The 18,748-nt window shown below is 53.5% G+C and overlaps 1 protein-coding gene across 14 annotated transcripts in view; it reads left to right on the plus strand.

Annotated features, from left to right (window-relative positions):
* The window catches only part of CCDC88C (coiled-coil and HOOK domain protein 88C), a 146,159-nt gene that overhangs the window by 98,628 nt on the left and 28,783 nt on the right, over positions 1-18,748 (plus strand). For all 14 annotated transcript variants that reach the window (XR_015149473.1, XR_015149475.1, XR_015149474.1 and 11 more), the window contains 8 exons: positions 944-1,128; positions 5,010-5,147; positions 6,855-7,946; positions 10,226-10,353; positions 11,745-11,886; positions 12,288-12,476; positions 14,085-14,246; positions 15,363-15,640. Coding sequence is in view for 11 of the 14 variants with exons in the window: in XM_086363223.1 (XP_086219349.1) it covers positions 944-1,128; positions 5,010-5,147; positions 6,855-7,946; positions 10,226-10,353; positions 11,745-11,886; positions 12,288-12,476; positions 14,085-14,246; positions 15,363-15,640 (2,314 nt within the window). In the remaining 3 variants the exon portion in view is untranslated. The remainder of the gene's footprint in view (positions 1-943; positions 1,129-5,009; positions 5,148-6,854; positions 7,947-10,225; positions 10,354-11,744; positions 11,887-12,287; positions 12,477-14,084; positions 14,247-15,362; positions 15,641-18,748) is intronic.

Below are 18,748 nucleotides of genomic sequence, written 5' to 3' on the forward strand. Positions count from 1 at the left end.
GTTTGTTTTTTTTTTTTTAAGAAAACAACCAAATATTTGGAAATGAATTAATATACCCTTAAGAAACTCCTCGATCAAAGAAAAAAATCAAATAGAGATTAGGAAGCAACTGAATCATATGTAGAAAATTGGTACTATGGGTATATCAGTTTGTGGAAGGAAACTTATACTAGAAAAGTAGAAAGTAAAATTAATAATATTTGCATTAATTTTCTTTTTTATACTTATAAAGGGTGAGATTTTTTAAAATTTTTATTGGCATGTAGTTGCTTTCTAGTGTTGTGACAGTTTCTGCTGTGCAATACAGTAAACCAGCTATACGTATACATATATCCCCCCTTTTTTAGATTTCCTTCTTACACTTAGAATTTTTAAAGCAATATACATAAACTTTCTCATTTTTTCCCCCCAATGTAATCATGAAATTACAAAATGAAATCTCCATTCAGGGGACCTTATCCAGGGATGGCAAGTATTGGGCATATGTACCCACGGAGCCTTCTGCCACCGGTGGCAGACATAACTAGTCGATTATTGTGCCCCTCCTGCTGAGCCACCCATACTCCCGTTGCTTTCAGAGCTGGAACAGAAAATATTGTCTATTTTCCATCTCTGCTAGTCTCTAAGATCCTTGAGTTGTATGGTCATGTGAGCCACTTGATAAAAAATGGTTCCCAGCAGTTGACATGATCTTTAACTTTTGCATTGGCGTCTTCGCTACAACCTGCTTTCCTCTGAAGCTCTGGGCCCAGCTGAGCTAGCAGAGGACTGTCGCTGTCTGAGGGACTTTCAGGCACTGACTGTGACAGTACCCTGTGAAATGGAGGAGACCCCCCAGCCGGCCCCTGGGACCCCCTTCCCAGCCCCTCAAACCACGGCATGGGGTGCCTGATGCGCCTGGCTCGCAGCTGGAGCCTGGAGCTGACTCGGCTTTGTGCTTCAGCCTCCAGGAAGTCGTTTGTGTTCGAGCTGAATGAGTGCGCCTCCAGCCGCATCCTGAAGCTGGAGAAGGAGAACCAGAGCCTCCAGAGCACCATCCAGGGGCTGCGCGATGCGTCCCTGGCACTGGAGGAGAGCACCCTCAAGTGCGGGGAGCTGCAGAAGGAGAACCAGCAGCTCATCAAGAAGGTAACCCTGCCAGGGGTGGGGTGGAGGGAGTGTCAGGCAGGTGGATACCCCTCCCCCAGCCCGGTCTACCGTCTGGAGGCTGGAAAGGGGACAGGTATAAGTGAGGATGCGCAGCTGAGAGGAGAGCAGAAGCCAGTGCAGCCGCAGTTAACTATAACAGAGGAACAAGCAGTCGTAGAGAGCAGTCAGCAGACAGCGGGTCCTGTGCCTGCACGACCCTGAAGGTGTGACCTCTGTGTGCCTCCTTGTCTTCATCTCTGAAATGGGGTTTGTGGACTTCCCGTCTAACAGATGTTGCAAGGACTCGATGGGTTTGTGTATGTGAGGGGTCTGGTATGTAATAAGTGTTCAGTGAGAAGAAACCAGTGGACTATTAGGGGGCATAGGGGAGAGGAAGCAATGATGTAAGCCATGCACACATACATGTATGGGGGGTAGGGACCATTGGTGGACATTTTGGGGCACTGCTGGTGGTGAACAGGACCAGTACCCACCTCTCCCTCTGGGTTTATGGGATGGAGAAGTAGAGAGGGCCAAACTGCATTTGCCTTTCGGGACAGCTGTTGGGTCTTCCCAGGAGCACAGTAAAACCCAGACATCTGGGAGGGCAGACAGGGGCTTACAGACCAGTCTTCGTTCTGTGGTTACAGGGACCCCCATTTGCACTGGGGATTCAGTCTCAGGCACAGGAAGGGTCCTTGAGAGGCTAGGGATGGCTTCCGTGGCTTTGGCCACTCCAGGTCAGAGGGCATCAGTACATCACGCTGCCGTGGCACAATCACATTTGAAGGCTCTGAGCACAGTAGCTGTCAACGTCCAGCTGAGGGTGAGAGCGTGAGCACGCTTGCTTGCTGGCCACCATACAGGCTTGGTGCTTTGAGCCGTCCCACTTGCCCATGAGTCCTGCCAGCATCATTTACTGAGGCTGCGTGGGCAGTGGGAGGGCCACCAGCCACAGGCAGAGACCTGGGCACCGCTGGTCCTGACTCTGCTGTCCCTTATCTCTGAGATAGGCTTGGGACAGCCCCTCCTCCTCCTGTGACTGGGTCTCTGGAGCCCCCTCATGGGACCTCCCAGGCTTGATTACTCACTCTTCTTGTCCCTTTGAAGCCTTGTGTGCCTTGCAGCATTTCTGCCAACAAATATCTTGTCCTGGCTTCATAGGACAATAGATAACCCCCACCCCATCCCATCTCATGCCATGTCTCAACCCAGAACAGCGTGGGGAAGGCAGCTAGGTTTTTTAGATTCACATGGGCCTAGCACAGGAGATGTCTTTATAAGTGGCATTTCGATCTCAGCCAAGAGGAAAAGAATCCACCTTTAGAAAGATGAGAACCATCGGCTCCGCAGGTCCTCACGGGTCTGCTGCACAAAGCCCACGATGTAATAGCTCTGGCCCAGCTCCCAGCAGGCCTCCGAGGTGAGCACTCACGTTTTTCCCAGCCCTCGTGGTCCACCCCGGCCCCGCACCCCTGCACAGAGGAGGGGCAGTGAATATACCCCCCTGGCCGTACTGCTCAGCCCCCATCTCTCGGGTCCCACCCTCCCGGTTCCTCTGGGTTCGGTTCCCTGGTGGGACACCAGCCCTCTCCTGCCACAGTCCTTAAGAGACAGGGCTTGGCACAGAGTCCCTGGCAGGAGGGAGGGCCACGGTTCCCAGACCTGTCCTGTATCCGGTGCTGGGAGCCCTGGGAGGCGGCCTTCTGCCCTCCAGAGTACCTCTTGCTGTCTTACTTAGCCTGCCTCCGTCTGACTGACCGTGTCCTGGCCCAGCAGGTGTGGTTTCACGTTCTCCTCCTCCCTCCACACACACCCCGAGTCCGGCACCGACAGGTGCTCTCTGATGATGGATGGGCAGACACCACAGCCCCCGTGGGAGGACTCACCCCCAGGCCCCTTGGGCCTTCATCCGGCTCAGTTTGTCGGAATTTCCTTTCCCGGGCCTCAGCCATCCCACTGTCCCGATCTTCCCATGCGGTGTGTCTGGGCACCAGCTGGCACTCCTCAGTCAATTGGTGAAGCCCCAGGCCCCATGGGGGCCAGCCTGGCTCTCTCATTCCCCACCCAGGAGGTCACGGGCCCAGAGGAGCTCAGTGACTTGCCTGAGCCTCACAGTGAGGACACAGCAGGGCTGGAATACACCCCCCCAGTTCGACCCCCGCCCTGCACTCCTCTTTTGAGGATGACTCAGACGCACACCACATCACAGTTCATTCTCCTGTTGGCCCCAGCTGGGCCAGGCTCCCCCGTCCTGAGGTGCCCGGCTTGGGGTGCGGGGCTGAAGTGCTGACGAGGTGATGTGATGACCTGAGTATGGGTCCTGCTTGGCCCAAGTCTGCCCACTGGTGGGGGAAGGAGCATGCCCGCTGCTTCCTCCCGTGGAGGTTTGAGAGCTCCCAGACCCATGAGCCAGAAAGGAAAAGTACGACAAGTAGACAGAGCCTGCCCACGGGCAGCGATCCTTCCAAGAGCTTTGGACACCTCTCCGTGCAAGGCCCCAGCTCAGACAGGCTGAACTGCAGCAGCTCCAGGCCTGCTGCTCACAAAGGTCACTGGACATCTCAGGGTCTTACCCCAGAGGTTGATTGATGGGCTGGGGTCCAAGATCTTTCAAAGCATTGAGACCCATCTGGTCTTTGCGATCCATCTTTTTAGAAGAGCTGTCCCAAACCAGCACATCAGGATCCCTTATTGTTTAGTCGCTCAGTCACGTCCGACTGTGTGCGACCCCTTGAACTGTAGCCCACCAGGCTCCTCTGTCCATGGGATTTCGCAGACCTGAATCCTGGAGTGGGTTGCCACTTCCTTCTCCAGGATCCTTTAGGACCATGTCAAAATGCAGACAGAAGATCTGTAGGTGGTGAGGCCGCGCTCTCGCAGGAAGGGGCAGCGAGCACTGCTGCACCTGCCGCCTGCCAGCACGTGCCAAGCACAGCACAGTGACGCTCACGAGGATGCTCACTGCTGCTCCTGCATCAGCTATGGAGACTTGCTCGTGGTCACACCGTTAGTAGGGAGGGACCAGAATCTGAACCCTGTCCCCGTGGCACCAGAGTCATGCCTCTTGCCGAGCTCCAGTGCCCCCTTGCCGAGGGGTTTGGTGGGAAGGGGACCAGCAGCCTGGACGCCCTCCCAGTGCAGGCAGCAGCAGGGGCTTCTCCTGGGAGCCCAGTCTCAGGTGCTGCCCTGGACCCACTGAGTCAGAATCTTCGTCCACCACCTTATCCAGGTGTTAGGCACCATGAAATAGTAGTTCCTGTTTTAGGAAGGTCGGGCTGGTAGATCTCAGCAGAAGAGCTTGGTGTCAGGGAGGTGATGGGGTGGTTTTCCAGGCCAGGGGAAGGTGGCCCAGCCCCAGGCAGGCAGCGGCAATAGAGAAGCTTGGGTAGAGAAGGCAGGGCTTGGAGACAGAATTACTGGAGGGTGAAAGAGGAAGCAAGGGCTTGTCCGCAGACCTCTCTGAGCATCTGGGTGAACCGGAGTGTTACCAAGTGGCGTCTGTGGGGCATCCAGTGGTGGTGGTCCCAGGCATGTGGTCTGACCCTCGGGACAGTGGATAAGGCCTGGGTTGAGAGCAAGGAACCCTGGGGGCACTTGGGCCCATGGCATTGAGAATGAGGAGAGAGAGGTCGGCTGAAAGAAGCTGACCGATGGTGCCCATGGCCTTCCACTTCCACGAGCTAGAAATGCAAGCCGCGGGCTGGGAGCTGAGGGTCGAGGGTGTGCGGAGGTCCCTTCAGAGCAAGGCCGGGCCACTTTCCCTTGAGAAAAAGGCCCGTTCAAATGTTGGGTGGGGCTGATGGGTTTTGAGTTGATTTTAAAATATAGATCACTTTGTGAGGCTCACTGCTGCCCGTCTGGGTCTTCTGGCTCCGCAGATTGAGAAGTTAAAGACCCAGCTGGAGAGAGAGAAGCAGAGTAACCAGGATTTGGAGACCCTGAGCGAGGAGCTCATCAAAGAGAAGGAACAGCTGCAGAGCGACATGGAGACCCTGAAGGCTGACAAAGCCCGGCAGGTAGGTCCTCTGGGAATGGATGCCTGTCCCGGAACTCCTGCCTGCAGGAGGGAGAGTAGTCCAGGATTTAGCCATTTCCCGGGAGTCTGTAGGGGAAACGCAGGTGACCAGGCATCTGGCCTAGCTGCAGCTCAAACCAGCCACTCTTGTTCAGTGGTGGGGGTGGGTGTGCCCCCCACCCGGCGGGGACACTGGCAGCGCCTGAGACGGGTGTCATGACAGGAGGAAAGAGGAGATGCTCTTGGCGTGTGGTGGGTGGAGCTAGATGTCCAGCGTCACACAGGACAGCCCCGCGTGACCGAGAACGATCCGGCTCCCAACATCTGTCGCGCCTTGCTGAGCCCCTGAGGTTTATTTGCCTCACGCCTGAGGTGGGAGGCAGTCCAGGGCTGGTGCGGCAGCTCTGTGATGCCGGGCAGGGGCCAGGCTCTTCCTCCTCCTCTGCCGGCCTTAGCTGGGACTGCCGCATGCCCTCAAGGAATGAGAGAAAGAACGGGAGGGCGAGGAGCAGAGAGCCACTCCCCACTGCCCCCCTCCGCTCTGGGACCTTCTGTCACATTCATTGGTCACACTCAACACGCGACTACCCCCTACCTGCGAGGGGAGGCCGAGGTTTCAAGTATTTGAGTTTTTCAGGCGCTGAGCTGGAGCAAAAAAAAAGGGGATGGGATAGTGCCATGTTTGGAGAAAAGACAGGCAGGGTCCCTGGCAGGATGTGGCTTACGTGGAGGGCAAAAGATGACAAGCAAGGCGATCCCAGACGTGTGCTCTTGAGGGAGTAAACGGAGAGAATCCTGCTGGGTACAGGCGCTGAGGAGTCGGGGTGCAAGGCTGTCCCTGAGGGGCTGCCGCTCACATGCGGAGCCCTGGAGGATGGGGAGGAGTCAGGATGCTGAAGGCCAGGGGAGGGCCGTCCAGGGCAGAGGGAAGACAGTGTGCAGGGTCTGCAGGTGAGGAGTGGCCTCAGGGGAGCCTACAGAGGCGAGCGGCCAGGACGAGCATACCAAGGGAATCAACTTCCATCGTTTTCAGTAAGAGGGAGAGAGGGGTTTCTGTTTCTACATCTTCCTGGCCGCCCTGAAGGCATTTTAACTTGAAGTGTCTTCCTAAGGGTCTCCACGCTCGTCACCTCGTGTCCATGTTTGCCCCTAGGAACTTTAGGGATTTTTGTTTTTTCAATTGAACTATAGTTCAGTTCTGGCATACAGCAAAGTGATTCAGATACGTATGTGCATGCGTTCATGGGTCTCTGCTCAGTTGCTTTAGTCATGTCTGACTCTTTGCAACCCTGTGAACCATACCCCGCCAGACTCCTCTGTCCACGGGATTCTCTAGGCGAGAACACTGGAGTGGGTTGCTATGCCATCCTCCAGGGGATCTTCCCGACCCAGGGATCAAACCCAGGTCTCTTGCATTTTCTGCATCACAGGCGGATTCTTTACCGCTGAGCCACCAGGGAAGCCCATATGTGGGTGTATGTGTATAAAAAAATATATGTACACATATATGCATATGCTTTTTCCATTATAGGTTATTACAAGTTATTGGATATAGTTCTCTGTGCTGTACAGTAATACCATTAGGACTTCGGCGGGGAATGGTCTTTTAGGGCCTGGGCTTTGGTCACCAGATTAAACCAGACTTCAGCCCCAGATCACAATATGTTTGTGCAACAGCCAATGTCTCTCCCATCGTGTTTTCCCCCAGATCAAGGACCTTGAGCAAGAAAAGGACCATCTCAACCAGGCAGTGTGGACACTGCGGGAGAGGTCTCAGGTCAGCAGCGAGGCCCGCGCCAAGGACGTGGAGCAGGAGAACAAAGCCCTGCACAGGACGGTGGCGGAGACCAGCGGGCGGCTGAGCAGGCTGGAGCTGGAGCAGCAGCAGCTGCAGCGGGCGCTGGAGCAGGCGCAAGAGAAGGCGGGCCGAGCCGAGGCACTGGAGCGGGAGCTGGGGCAGCTGGAGGAGGAGAAGGGGCGGCTGGAGGAGGAGAAGGGGAGGCTGGCGCAGAGGGCCAGCGCCCTGCAGGCGGCGGGCGAGCGGGCGGAGGCCGCGGAGCGCGAGAGCCACGGGCTGGCGCTGGAGAACCGGCAGCTGCGCAAGTCCCTGGACGCCCTGCAGAACGTGTCGGTGCAGCTGGCCGGCCTGGAGCAGGACAACCGGCAGCTGGACGAGGAGAACTTGGAGCTGCGCCGGATGGTGGAGGCCATGCGCTTCACGGGCGCCAAGGTGGCCCAGATGGAGCGCGAGAACCAGGAGCTGGAGCGTGAGAAGCAGGAGCTGAGGAAGAGCGTGGAGCTGCTCAAGGCGCTGGGCAAGAAGTCGGAGCGCCTGGAGCTCAGCTACCAGAGCCTGAGCGCCGAGAACCTGCGGCTACAGCAGAGCCTGGACAGCGGCAGCCAAAAGGCACAGGCCCTGGAGCGGGAGCTGGGGCAACTGGAGGCCGAGAACCAGGGCCTGCGGCGGGACCTGGAGGCCCTCCGGCTGGCCCACCGGCAGCTCGAACGGGCTGAGCAGGAGCGGAAGGCGCTGGAGCAGGAGGTGGCCCAGCTGGAGAAGGACAAGAAGCTGCTGGAGAAAGAGGCCCGGCGGCTGTGGCAGCAGGTGGAGCTCAAGGACGCTGTCCTGGACGACAGCTCCGCCAAGCTGTCCGCCGCCGAGAGGGAGAGCCGCGCGCTGGACAAGGAGCTGGCCCGCTGCCGGGACGCGGCCGGCAAGCTCAAGGAGCTGGAGAAGGACAACAGGGACCTCACCAAGCAGGTCACTATGCACACGAGGACGCTGACCACACTGAGGGAGGTGAGCCGGGGGCCGCGGGGCCGCCGGGCCACACCGTGTGTGCTGTGGGATTGAGGTGGGACGGCGGGAGGCCCCTGGCACGTGCCCCCTGCTTCGAACCAGAATGACGCCCGAAAGTATGAAGAGGAAGTAGACGTACCCTGTTAGGATCTGACTGCCCGGAGACAGCCGGTGCCTGGGGTATTTTATTCCATCCTCTTCCTTGTGCATTTCTGGATACACACACTTGGTACCCTGCTTTGTACACCTTAGCCCTGCTCTGGTTTTCACTTAACTTCACCTTTTCTCATTACACTAAATAGCTTTCAAGCCACAATTTCTAATGGCTGTGAGGTAGATTTACTGTGATTAATTCTGTAGGTTTACTGTGATTACCTCCCTGGCCACTCACACGGTAAAGAATCTGCCTGCAATGCAGGAGACCTTGGTTCAATCCCTGGGTCAGGAAGATTCCCTGGAGAAGGGAATGGCGACCCACTCCAGTATTCTTGCCTGGAGAATTCCATGGACTGAGGAGCCTGGTAGGGCTGCAGTCCATGGGGTCGCAAAGAGTCAGACACGACTAACACACACTAGCACATGTTTTGGACAATCAGATTATTTCTGAGTTTTCCCACTGTTTTATTTTTTTTAAGTCTTTATTGAGTTCATTACAGTATTGTTTCTGTTTGTGTCCCGGTATTTTGGCCGAGAGGCATGTGGATCTCAGCTCCCTGACCTGGCAGAGCCGGGAACCAGGGAAGCCACACCCCCTGCACTGGACCACAAGGAAGTCCCTCCTACTTTTTTAAATAACACTGGGCATCCTAACAGTACACCTTCACAGATACCTATTTCCTTAGGATATATACCTCGAAGTGCAATTACACTTGAAAGGGTCCAAATTTTTAAGTCTTCTTGGTGAACACCTGTCTTACTTCTCCCTGATATTTTTTTTGTGTGGTCATCTGGGCTTTCCTGCATGTGTTAGGGTGAGTCACTGCTCTGGTAAATGACTTCAGCATCTCCCTGGCACATCACAGAAGCTGGGTCTCCCCACATGTGGAAGTTCACTGTGGCTGTTCACAGGCACCTGGCTTCCTCCATCCTGTGGCTCGGCCATCCCACGGTGGACCTACCTGCAGCAGGTAGATGCGGAAAAGAAGGACCACACCTCTTGATGCAGAATTGGGTCACAGAGTTGCACCAACTGCTGGGGAGGCTGAGAAATGTTCTAGCTGTGTGCTAAGGAAGAAAAGGAAATTTGAGAACACAGAAAGGTCTCCATGTTAAATATATACATATGTGTGTATATTACTGACTGTCAGTGCAACAGATCACCATGCTGTGGGGAAGATACAAGACACCAACTCAGGCAGTAGCCCCTGCCTCATAAGCATTGGTTAGGCTTTGCTGCAGTAACGATCAACCCCACAGTCTCAGGGGCTCATCCTATCCAAGGCTGGTTTCTCGTGCGAGTCCAGGTGACTCTCCAGGGAGCCTGTCCTCTGTGCTGGGGCTCAGTAGTCCAGTCTGCTTTGACATTATGGCTCCCCCATCCTAACCCCACGCCCTAACCCGTGGGGTTAGGGCGGTTCCCGCGGCAGAGGTGAGGCAGCTGTAAGGTCACGTACCGGCCCTTCCATGCCACACCTGGGGAGCGACCCTGGAATGTTCAGCAAACATCACCAAATGTGTTAGGGGTTCCAGGCCTTGGGGTATGGTAGGTGTCCATGTGAGGGCATGTAGCTATGTCACCGGGCAGAAATTGGTAGCTGCCTGGAAAGCTACAGAGGTGTGGACCACAGTAAGTGAACTCCTAGATGAGGTCAACATCCACTTTCGAAAAGTAAATCAAAACCTGTCTAAAAGTAAAATCTTTCTCCCCTTTATATTTTTTTCTTATGTTCTAAATTCCCTGCAATGGGCCTTTAATTACATCACTTCATAGAAAAGGCAGTCGTGTTGGAAGAATTCAAACCTGCTCCTCAAAGGTCACCATAAATGGTATCTCAGACGCGTCTCTGGATGTGTTTGGAACATGTTCAGTCCTTCCCGGACACACTGCTGCATGGCCTCGTGTCCTGAACCCCAGGGCCTGGGAAGGTGTGTTCACCCCTTCCCTTCAAGACATCCCCGGGGTCTGCTGTCCACATAGAACCACCCGCTTGTCCCTCGAGACTCCCGAGCTGGCCGTGACTCGAGAAGATGGTTGCTCTGCCCTGAGATGGGCCTGTGTCTGTCTCTCTTGCCGCATCTGCTGGGCTCCTGGCCCATGCTTATCCTCACTGTCCCCGCAGGACCTGGTGCAGGAGAAGCTGAAGAGCCAGAAGCTGAGCAGTGAGCTGGACAAACTGAGCCAGGAGCTGGAGAAGGTCGGCCTCCACAAGGAGATGCTGCTGCAGGATGACAACAGCAACGGCGACCCGTGAGGACCTACCCGCCCCGGGTGGCTGCAGGAGTCCGTGCACCCCACACCCCGCAGGCTCCACGCCCCACCCCCCAGTGCTGCATTTAGTCTCCACACCCAAGGGCCTCTTGTCGCATGGGGCTTTCTATCCCAGGCCTCCTTCCTGGAGATTTCAAGCAGGGAGTGGAAGGGGATTTCTTTTGTCCAATGAAAAGGCTTCCTGATTTTTTTTCTAGTTAGGCTCTTTCAGGCCAGTTTTAAATTCACAACAAAACTGAGGGGCAGGTACAGAGATTACCTGTGGACCCCTGCCCCCTGACATGCATACCCTTTCCAACCATCAACACCCCACCCCCCACCAGAATGGTACATGCAGTAACACTGACAGGTCATCACCCAGAGTTCACAGGTGACATTGGGGTCACTCTTGGTGTTGCACGTTCTGTGGGTTTTGACAAATATATAACGACATGTATGCACCCCTCTGGGGTCATACAGAGTGTTTTCACTGCCCTAAGGATCCTCTGTGTTCCACCCATTTGTTCCCTTGTCCTTCCACCAGCCCTTTGATTTTTTTTAAACCAGCCTGCAATTCTTTCTTTCTATTTCTTTCTCTCCTCTCCTCTTTTTCTTTCTTTCGCTCTCTCCCCACCACCCCTCCATGCTGGGTCTTTACTGGGGTTTCTCTAGCTGCAGTGAACAGGGGCGACTCTCTAGTTGCCGTGCGCGGGCTCCTCGCTGTGGTGGCTTCTCTTGTGGAGCACGGGCTCTAGGGCATCGGGCTTCAGTGGTTGCAGCTCGTGGGCTCAGTAGTTGTGGCCCACTGGCTTAGTTGCCCCCGCGGCATGGAAGATCTTCCCAAACCAAGGATCGAACTGGCGTCCCTTGCATTGGCAGGAGGATTCTTAACCACTGGGCCCAGCACTTTGATTTTTAAAGTTGAACTGTTGCTACTTTGCCTGCAGTGCTTTCCTGAATGATCTCGCTTTTCCAAGAAATCCAGCATCTTGGACTTTTGTTGGACTTGTAACCAACATGATGTCCTTTTGGTGTGGCTACAAGTCCACAGAGATTTACCACTTACCTAGCACTGTGGATGGATTCGTTAACCTTTCTGAGACTCAGTTTCCCCATCTGTAAAATGGGCATAACAGTACTTCTCTAAGATGACGCCTGGAACACTATAGCCATAACGTTTCATTTACGAGTGTCCCAGATGTGTTTATACCAGGAGTCCAGGGAAGGGCTCTGGGTGACGGTGTTTGGCTCCTGCGGTCTTTCTGGGCCACATCCTTCAACAAGATGAAGAAACCAGCTTAATGCAGGAGGGCCTTGAGGGCAGCTGGGAGACTGGGAGCTTGTGGGAGGAAGAGACAGATAAATACTACCGTGTATTTTTATTTTTTCAGGAAATACAAGATTTTGGAGAGCATAAATGAATCAGCTTTAAAAACAACACTCTCCATGAAAGAAGAAAAGATTGCTTTCTTAGAAGCGCAGGTAGAAGAGAAAGCCAGCCTGAATCACCAGCTGCAGAACGAGATCCAGGTGGTAAGAGCAGCGTCCCCCCAACCCGCCCTGAGACAGGCCAGGGGTCGTGGCTGTGAGATGCCCGCCTCACCTTTCCCAGACCCTCACCTGGGTGGCAGAGGGGAGACTTGGATGCCCGTGTCCTGGGGCAGGTTTTTGTGGAGAGGACACCCAAGGCTCAGGGGAGGGAGGAGACTGGCCACAGTCATGTAGCTGAAGTCGGGGCTGGGTCCCAGCGCTGCCCTTCAATCCCATCTACAGGGAGGGGGTAACATGCAGGATGGAGGTTGTGTGTGCCCCCTGCAAAAGCAAAGGCAGGTGCCTGGCGGGTCCGCGCCAGTGCTGGGCGAGGAGATGGTTTGGTGCAGGGGGCCCCCAGCTGGGCCCCTTCCTGCCCCAAGTCTGCACTCCTGTTCCCACAGCTGAAGAAGGAGTGTGAGATCCTCAAGCAGAGCCAGGAAGGGGGGACGCAGGCACAAAACTCATTCAAACACCCCATGGGGACGTCAGTCGAGGGTCACCAGGGGAAGGATCCCTGGGCGCCCAGCCACAAGGAGGCCACGATGGAGCTGCTGCGTGTGAAGGACCGGGCCATCGAACTGGAGCGCAACGTGAGTGGGGAGAGGCCGTCCATGAACCGTCGTGTAGGTGGAGTGGGAATTCACATCACCAGGAAGGACCCCGGGCAGCAGGAGCTGTTGAGATTGACACAGGTCTCACCAGCCACTTCTTGTATTTCCTGGCAGGTCCTGTGAGCTCCTTTCCACTTGAGATCCCTTCAGCCTTTTTTCTTTTTTTTTTTTTTAAGTGAGCATTTTATTTATTTATCTTAAATTGTTCATTTATTTCTGGCTATGTCAGATGTTAGTCGTTGCACATGGGCTCAGTAGCTGTGGTACGTGGCTTAGTTGCCCTGCAGCACGTGGGATCTTCGTTCGCCGACCACGGATCGAACCTGTGTCCCCTACGGGGGAAGGCTGATTCTTAACCACTGGACCACCAGGGAGGTCCCTTTTCGGAGTTTCTAACTGAAAGGGTGTGTGCACGTCTTCCCCGAAGACGCGCTCTCTGCCTCCCAGCACATCACTGGGCCTGGAGCGTCTACACCCGCACCGTTTCCACGGGGCTCTGTGATTCACTGCTCTGCGGGGGGTCAACCGTCCACCACAGTCCTCCACCTGTTTTCATGAATAAGACGTTATTGGCCCACAGACACACCCTCTGCTTCCACGTTGTGTGGAGCTGCCTTCCCGCGGCGGGTCAGTGTTGCGACAGAGACCACACGACCAGCAGACCCCCAGATATTTGCTGTCTGGCCCTTTACAGAACAAGCTTGTCCATGCATGTCTAAACACTTGATGTCCTTTGATGTCCCCCCAATGGCCTTATGAAGTAGATAGTGATGGTTTTCATTTGACAGATGAAAAAGGTGAGATAGAGTGTACGAAACTTGACCCTAAGCCCTATACTGGTAAGGGACAGGCCACAACCACCACCCACACATCCTAGTCCAGTCGGTGGCCTATTTTGCTTGGCCTTCATTTGCCTCGCAGAGGATGAACCGCCTTAACCTACCTGCTGTCACCCCTGAGTGGGATGAGGCTGTGGGCACAGGCCCTGACTCCTGTCCTGGGCAAGCTCACAGACATGCATTCTCAGGGTGAGCGACAGAAAACAGAGAGAAGCATTAAAGACAGATAACTTTAAAGAAAGCAGCTGTAACTCCAGCTCACCCTTGTCTCACACTCACATGCTCAGGTTCCTTGCAAGACCCCCATCATGTGTATCCCCATCATTTCTATCATGAAAACATGGACAAAAAAAATTTTTTTTCTGATGCTATTGTCTTTCTAAGAGGGAAAGTGTTACTTCTCTTACTTAATGGAGTCTGGCTTTAGCCCCCAAAGCATCAACTCTTGAGGGTTCTCATTCCCAGCAACTCAGGTCCCCGCTGCCACTTAGCAGGTATGGAAGAAGTGAAGTGAAAGTCGCTCAGGCGTGTCTGACTTTTTGTGACCCCATGGACTATATACAGTCCATGGAATTCTCCAGGCCACAATACTGGACTGGGTAGCCTTTCCCTTCTCCAGGGGATCTTCCCAACCCAGGAATCAAACCCAGGTGTCCCTCATGGCAGGTGGATTCTTTACCAGCTGAGCCACAAGGGAAGCAGATATGGAACTGGCATCTGATCAATCCCATGCTTTTCCCTCCCCCAGAATGCAGCCCTGCAGGCTGAGAAGCAGCTGCTCAAGGAACAGCTGCAGCACTTGGAGACCCAGAACACGGCCTTCAGCAGCCAGATCCTGACGCTGCAGAAGCAGAGCACCTTCCTGCAGGAGCATAACACCACACTGCAGACACAGACGGCCAAGCTGCAGGTGAGGGCCGGGCGGGCCAGCCTCGCGGGGAGGATGCTTCTTGTCTCCTAGAGGCCGGCCCAGCATGCTCACAACTCCCAATCAGCAAGATGAAGCAGAGGGAGAGTTTGGGGCTTTTTTTTAGCAGATGCATCATACACCATGATTCCTAGTCTCGGGATCTTTGAAAATAGTTTTCAGTGATTAAACACCTGGCTGCCCAGGCTAAAAAAAGTTCATTTCCCTGCTTTTATTTGCAGTCTTGTCTGTTTCCCAAAATCTATTTCTTGAGATGCTCTTAGGAATTTTTTGGGAAAAGAGACTCTGGAATCAAATAAGTTGAGTTCAACCAAGCCAAGCACATTTCTTCACCGTAGGACCTGGTAGAATCTTTCTGAAGCAAATGTGAATTTTTCATCTCCACGAGTGAAATGGAGTATCACATGTCTGTTGAGAGCATCTAGCCAAACGAGTGTTCTGGATCGTGCATTTTAAGATGTGGATATTTATTTACAGTTAATAGATTGTGAAAAAAATTAAGAATTATTCATTGCAGTTTCTGAGAAAGGGGTCTGAAAGTATGTAACTTATGGGTCAGGGGTGATAAACAAGAGACTGGCAAAGATGTTGGAAATTATTCTAGTAAAATAAGGAAATAGGGTTTGTAGTTTTGTTTTGTTGGGGTTTTGATTGTAGTTGTCATATCTTTGTCTCATCTTGATGTTAAGGTAGTTAATTCTGACCTCAGAATGAGTTATGAAGTGTTCCCTTCCCTGCAGTTGCTCATAATTTTGGATGTTGGGTGGGGGTTCTGAAGCTGTCAATTAAGTTAAGGTAGGTTGTTCAGGTATCCTGTGTCCTCAGTGATGCTCTTTTAAAACTAGGCTTTTAAGAGTATTCAAAGATGGTATCCAAGGAGCTTATTCATAGATAGGGCCTCATTTGCCACCGAAAGTCACATCTGTGGAGAGACTTCAGGACTAAGCACCATGTGACAGCCTGTTACACCGTCTGGCCTCCCCCAGCCATTCCTCAAGTCCGAGTAGAACTGTCTTTGGTCCCAGCTGGGTCTTTGCCTGGCCCGGGGGGGTCCCCGCTCCCTCGTGTCAGCCTCCATCCCCGTCTCCCTCCCGGCAGGTGGAGAACTCCACCCTGACCTCCCAGAGCGCCTCGCTCAGCGCCCAGTACGCACTGCTGCAGAGCCAGCAGACGGCCAAGGAGAGCGAGAACGAGAGCCTGCAGAAGCAGCAGGAGCAGCTGACGGCCGCCTACCAGGCGCTGCTGCAGGACCACGAGCACCTGGGGGCGCTTCACGAGCGGCAGTCCGCCGAGTATGAGGCCCTCATCCACCAGCACAGCTGCCTGAAGACCCTGCACCGCAACCTGGAGCTGGAGCACAAGGAGCTCGGCGAGAGGTGCGCATTGGCGGGCCGGCAGGCGGGTCCCCCGGGTTTGTGTCCCTCCGTGCCCCGCGAGTCTCCTCTTGGCCTGCGGCTTCACACCATCTGGGGCACTGGAGCTTCCCCAAAGGGAAGTAAATCAGAGTCTCCCTCAGTGGTTCGGAGTGAGACCAGCTGGAGAACGGGTGGCCAGAGGATCCCCAGGGAAGAAGGGGTGTCACGGCCAGTCCCGGCTGAGGGAAACTGCTTGTTGGTGTGGGGTCCCTGCTCCCGTGAGGAGTCTCTTCTTCCCTCTCTCTTCTCTCCAAACCAAGAATAAGGAAGAAGTTCACCATAGCAGCTCATGTACACTGATGCCCTTCACCCTGCCTTCTGTTCTGTTCTTGCCTTTCAAGGTCTGAGCTGCATTTTTTTTTTAACCTTTTGTTGTTGGGTCTCTCAGTCCTGTCCTACTCTTTGTGACCCCATGGACTGCAGCACGCCAGGCTACCCTGTCCTTCACCGTCTCCCGGAGCTTGCTCAAACTTATGTTCATTAAGTCGATGATGTCATCCAACCATCTCATCCTCTGTTGCCCGCTTCTCTTCCTTCCCTCAATCTTTCCCAGCAACAGTCTTTTCCAATGAGTCAGCTCTTCACATCAGGTGGCCAAAGTATTAGAGCTTCAGCATGAGTCCTTCCAATGAATATTCAGGGTTGATATCCTTTAGGATTGACTGGTTTGATCTCCTTGCTGTCAAAGAGACTCTAAAGAGTCTCCTCCAGCATCATAGTTTAAAACAACTTTTAATTTTAGGTATATAGAAATTAAACAGAATGGTAGAGTGAAGCCTCTGTAGACCCATGACTGGCTTCGGCAGTGAGTGCTTTTTGCCATCTTTGTTTCATCTTTACTTTCCACTCTCTAGCCCTATACTTTAAGATAGAATTTACATACATTGAAATGCACAAGTCTTCACTTTGCACTGTTGACAGCTCGTGGGTTCTGGGTTTTGTGTACATTCATTCAGTCAACCAGCATCGCCTGAGCACCTGCCCCGGCAGATCAGTGATTGTCCCAGGCTCCTGGGCAGGGGTGGCAGAACCCATCACACCTGGGGACAGGTGTGATACGCACATGGCTCTAATGCAGGAGGGAGAGTCTCTCTAACACTTCGCGAGGGTGGGTGGTGGGTGAGCAGAAGCAGTTGTCCTCGTCATCCGCTTGTGAGATGGCCCTGCTGGCAGTGCCTCCCTCGACTCGGCCTTACGATGCTCAGTGAAGCTGCAGTGCGGGGTGTTTCATCACAGACCAGGGGAAGGGTATACAGCCAGCAAAGCTGCGTGAGGGTGCCTGATGGTGCTGTGGACCGGGGGTGATGGCGTTCATTCATCCACTCACCTGGTGCTTCCTTTTTGCCTCTGTCTGGAGTCCTCCACTCACTTGATCCACCCAGATTGCCATCCTTGAGACAGTTGACGTCCTGCTGAGACGTCTGCTCCCGTAAGATTGCTCCTTCCAGCCAAACTGAGCGTCTTCGGCCTCCTCTGCACCCTTCCGTACACATGTGATCCTTTGCACACACCTGCAGTGTGCTTGGCGCTGAGTCTAGACTGGTAGGGGAGGCACCCTATTTACTAACAATGTGGCGTGAGAAGTGTTCACTCAACTCTGAAGCTAGCACAATGCCCAGCACTCACCTCTCCTGTTATGTGTTATAATATCTTATGATATTCTTCATGTGTATTCAGCAGGGGAAGGCTTTTGCAGGTGGAATTTGGACTGGAGTTCATCGTTGCTTCTCCTGTAGCCCTTGGCTCAATGCAGCACAGAGCCACTGTGTTACCCAGCGCTTGTGGACAGGCTGGAGGCCCCATGGGTCTGTCTGCGGCAGGGCTCCAGGTTCAGGAGTCTGGGTACCTGGCTCACAGGGACAAAGGCTCTACATTCATTTCCTTTGACACTGAAATCGGACGCTTGCTCATTTATTCTCTTAACACATATTTATTGAACACGGTGCCTCCTTCCACTGGGGACTTGGTGATGAGCCAGACTCACCCGGGCCCTGTCCTGCAGTGGGGTGGTGACTGACGGTCAGAGAGATGCTGGATCAGTGCGCTGTCCCAAGACGCTACAACAGGGAAGTGGGAGCCAGGGACCCTAATGGTCAGCCCATGGCCCTGATTTGTCAGACTTGGGATGACTTTTCCCAGAATCATTAACCTGCCTGAAAAAGATCACCCCAGAAAGCCAGGCAGAGCCGTATGCCCAGCACCGCATCAGGGAGCCTCTGCTCCCCTGACCCCAGGGCGAGGCTCGACAAGAGTGGGAAGGGCTCCCCCACCCCACCCCCATCCCCAGGGATTCGCTGCTCTATTAGCTGTTACCTGTACTGGACTTCAGCTGTTTATTTTGTGATTTCTTTTATTTTTTTTTTGTTCCTGACTTTAGAGGAAATGCTTTCAATTTTTCACCATTGAGGATAATGTTTGCTGTGGGTTTGTCATATATAGCTTTTATTATGTTGAGGTATGTTCCTTCTATTCCTGCTTTCTGGAGAGTTTTTATCATAAATGGGTGTTGAATTTTGTCAAAGGCTTTCTCTGCATCTATTGAGATAATCATATGGTTTTTGTTTTTCAATTTGTTAATGTGGTGTATTACATTGATTGATTTGCGGATATTGAAGAATCCTTGCATCCTTGGGATAAAGCCCACTTGGTCATGGTGTATGATCTTTTTAATGTGTTGTTGGATTCTGATTGCTAGAATTTTGTTAAGGATTTTTGCATCTATGTTCATCAGTGATATTGGCCTGTAGTTTTCTTTTTTTGTGGGATCTTTGTCAGGTTTTGGTATTAGGGTGATTTCTTTTAAATCTGTTTGTGTTTAGTGAACCTAGCTGAATAGGTAGCTCAGACAGTAAGAATCCGTCTGCAATACGGGAGACTGGGGTTCAATCCCAGGGTCGGGAAGATCCCCTGGAGAAGGGAATGGCCACCCATTCCTGTATCCTTGCGTGGAGAATCCCACGGACAGAAGAACTTGGCGGGCTACAGTCCATGGGGTCACAGAGTCGGACACGACTGAGCAACTACCACTTTCTTAGTGAACCACCTGGTAGCTTATTTATAATCCCTAAG

The sequence above is a fragment of the Bos grunniens genome, chromosome 21, assembly GCF_055505025.1.
Source record: "Bos grunniens cultivar Pamir isolate PY7600 chromosome 21, Bosgru_T2T1.0, whole genome shotgun sequence".
NCBI classification, from domain to species: Eukaryota; Metazoa; Chordata; class Mammalia; order Artiodactyla; family Bovidae; genus Bos; species Bos grunniens.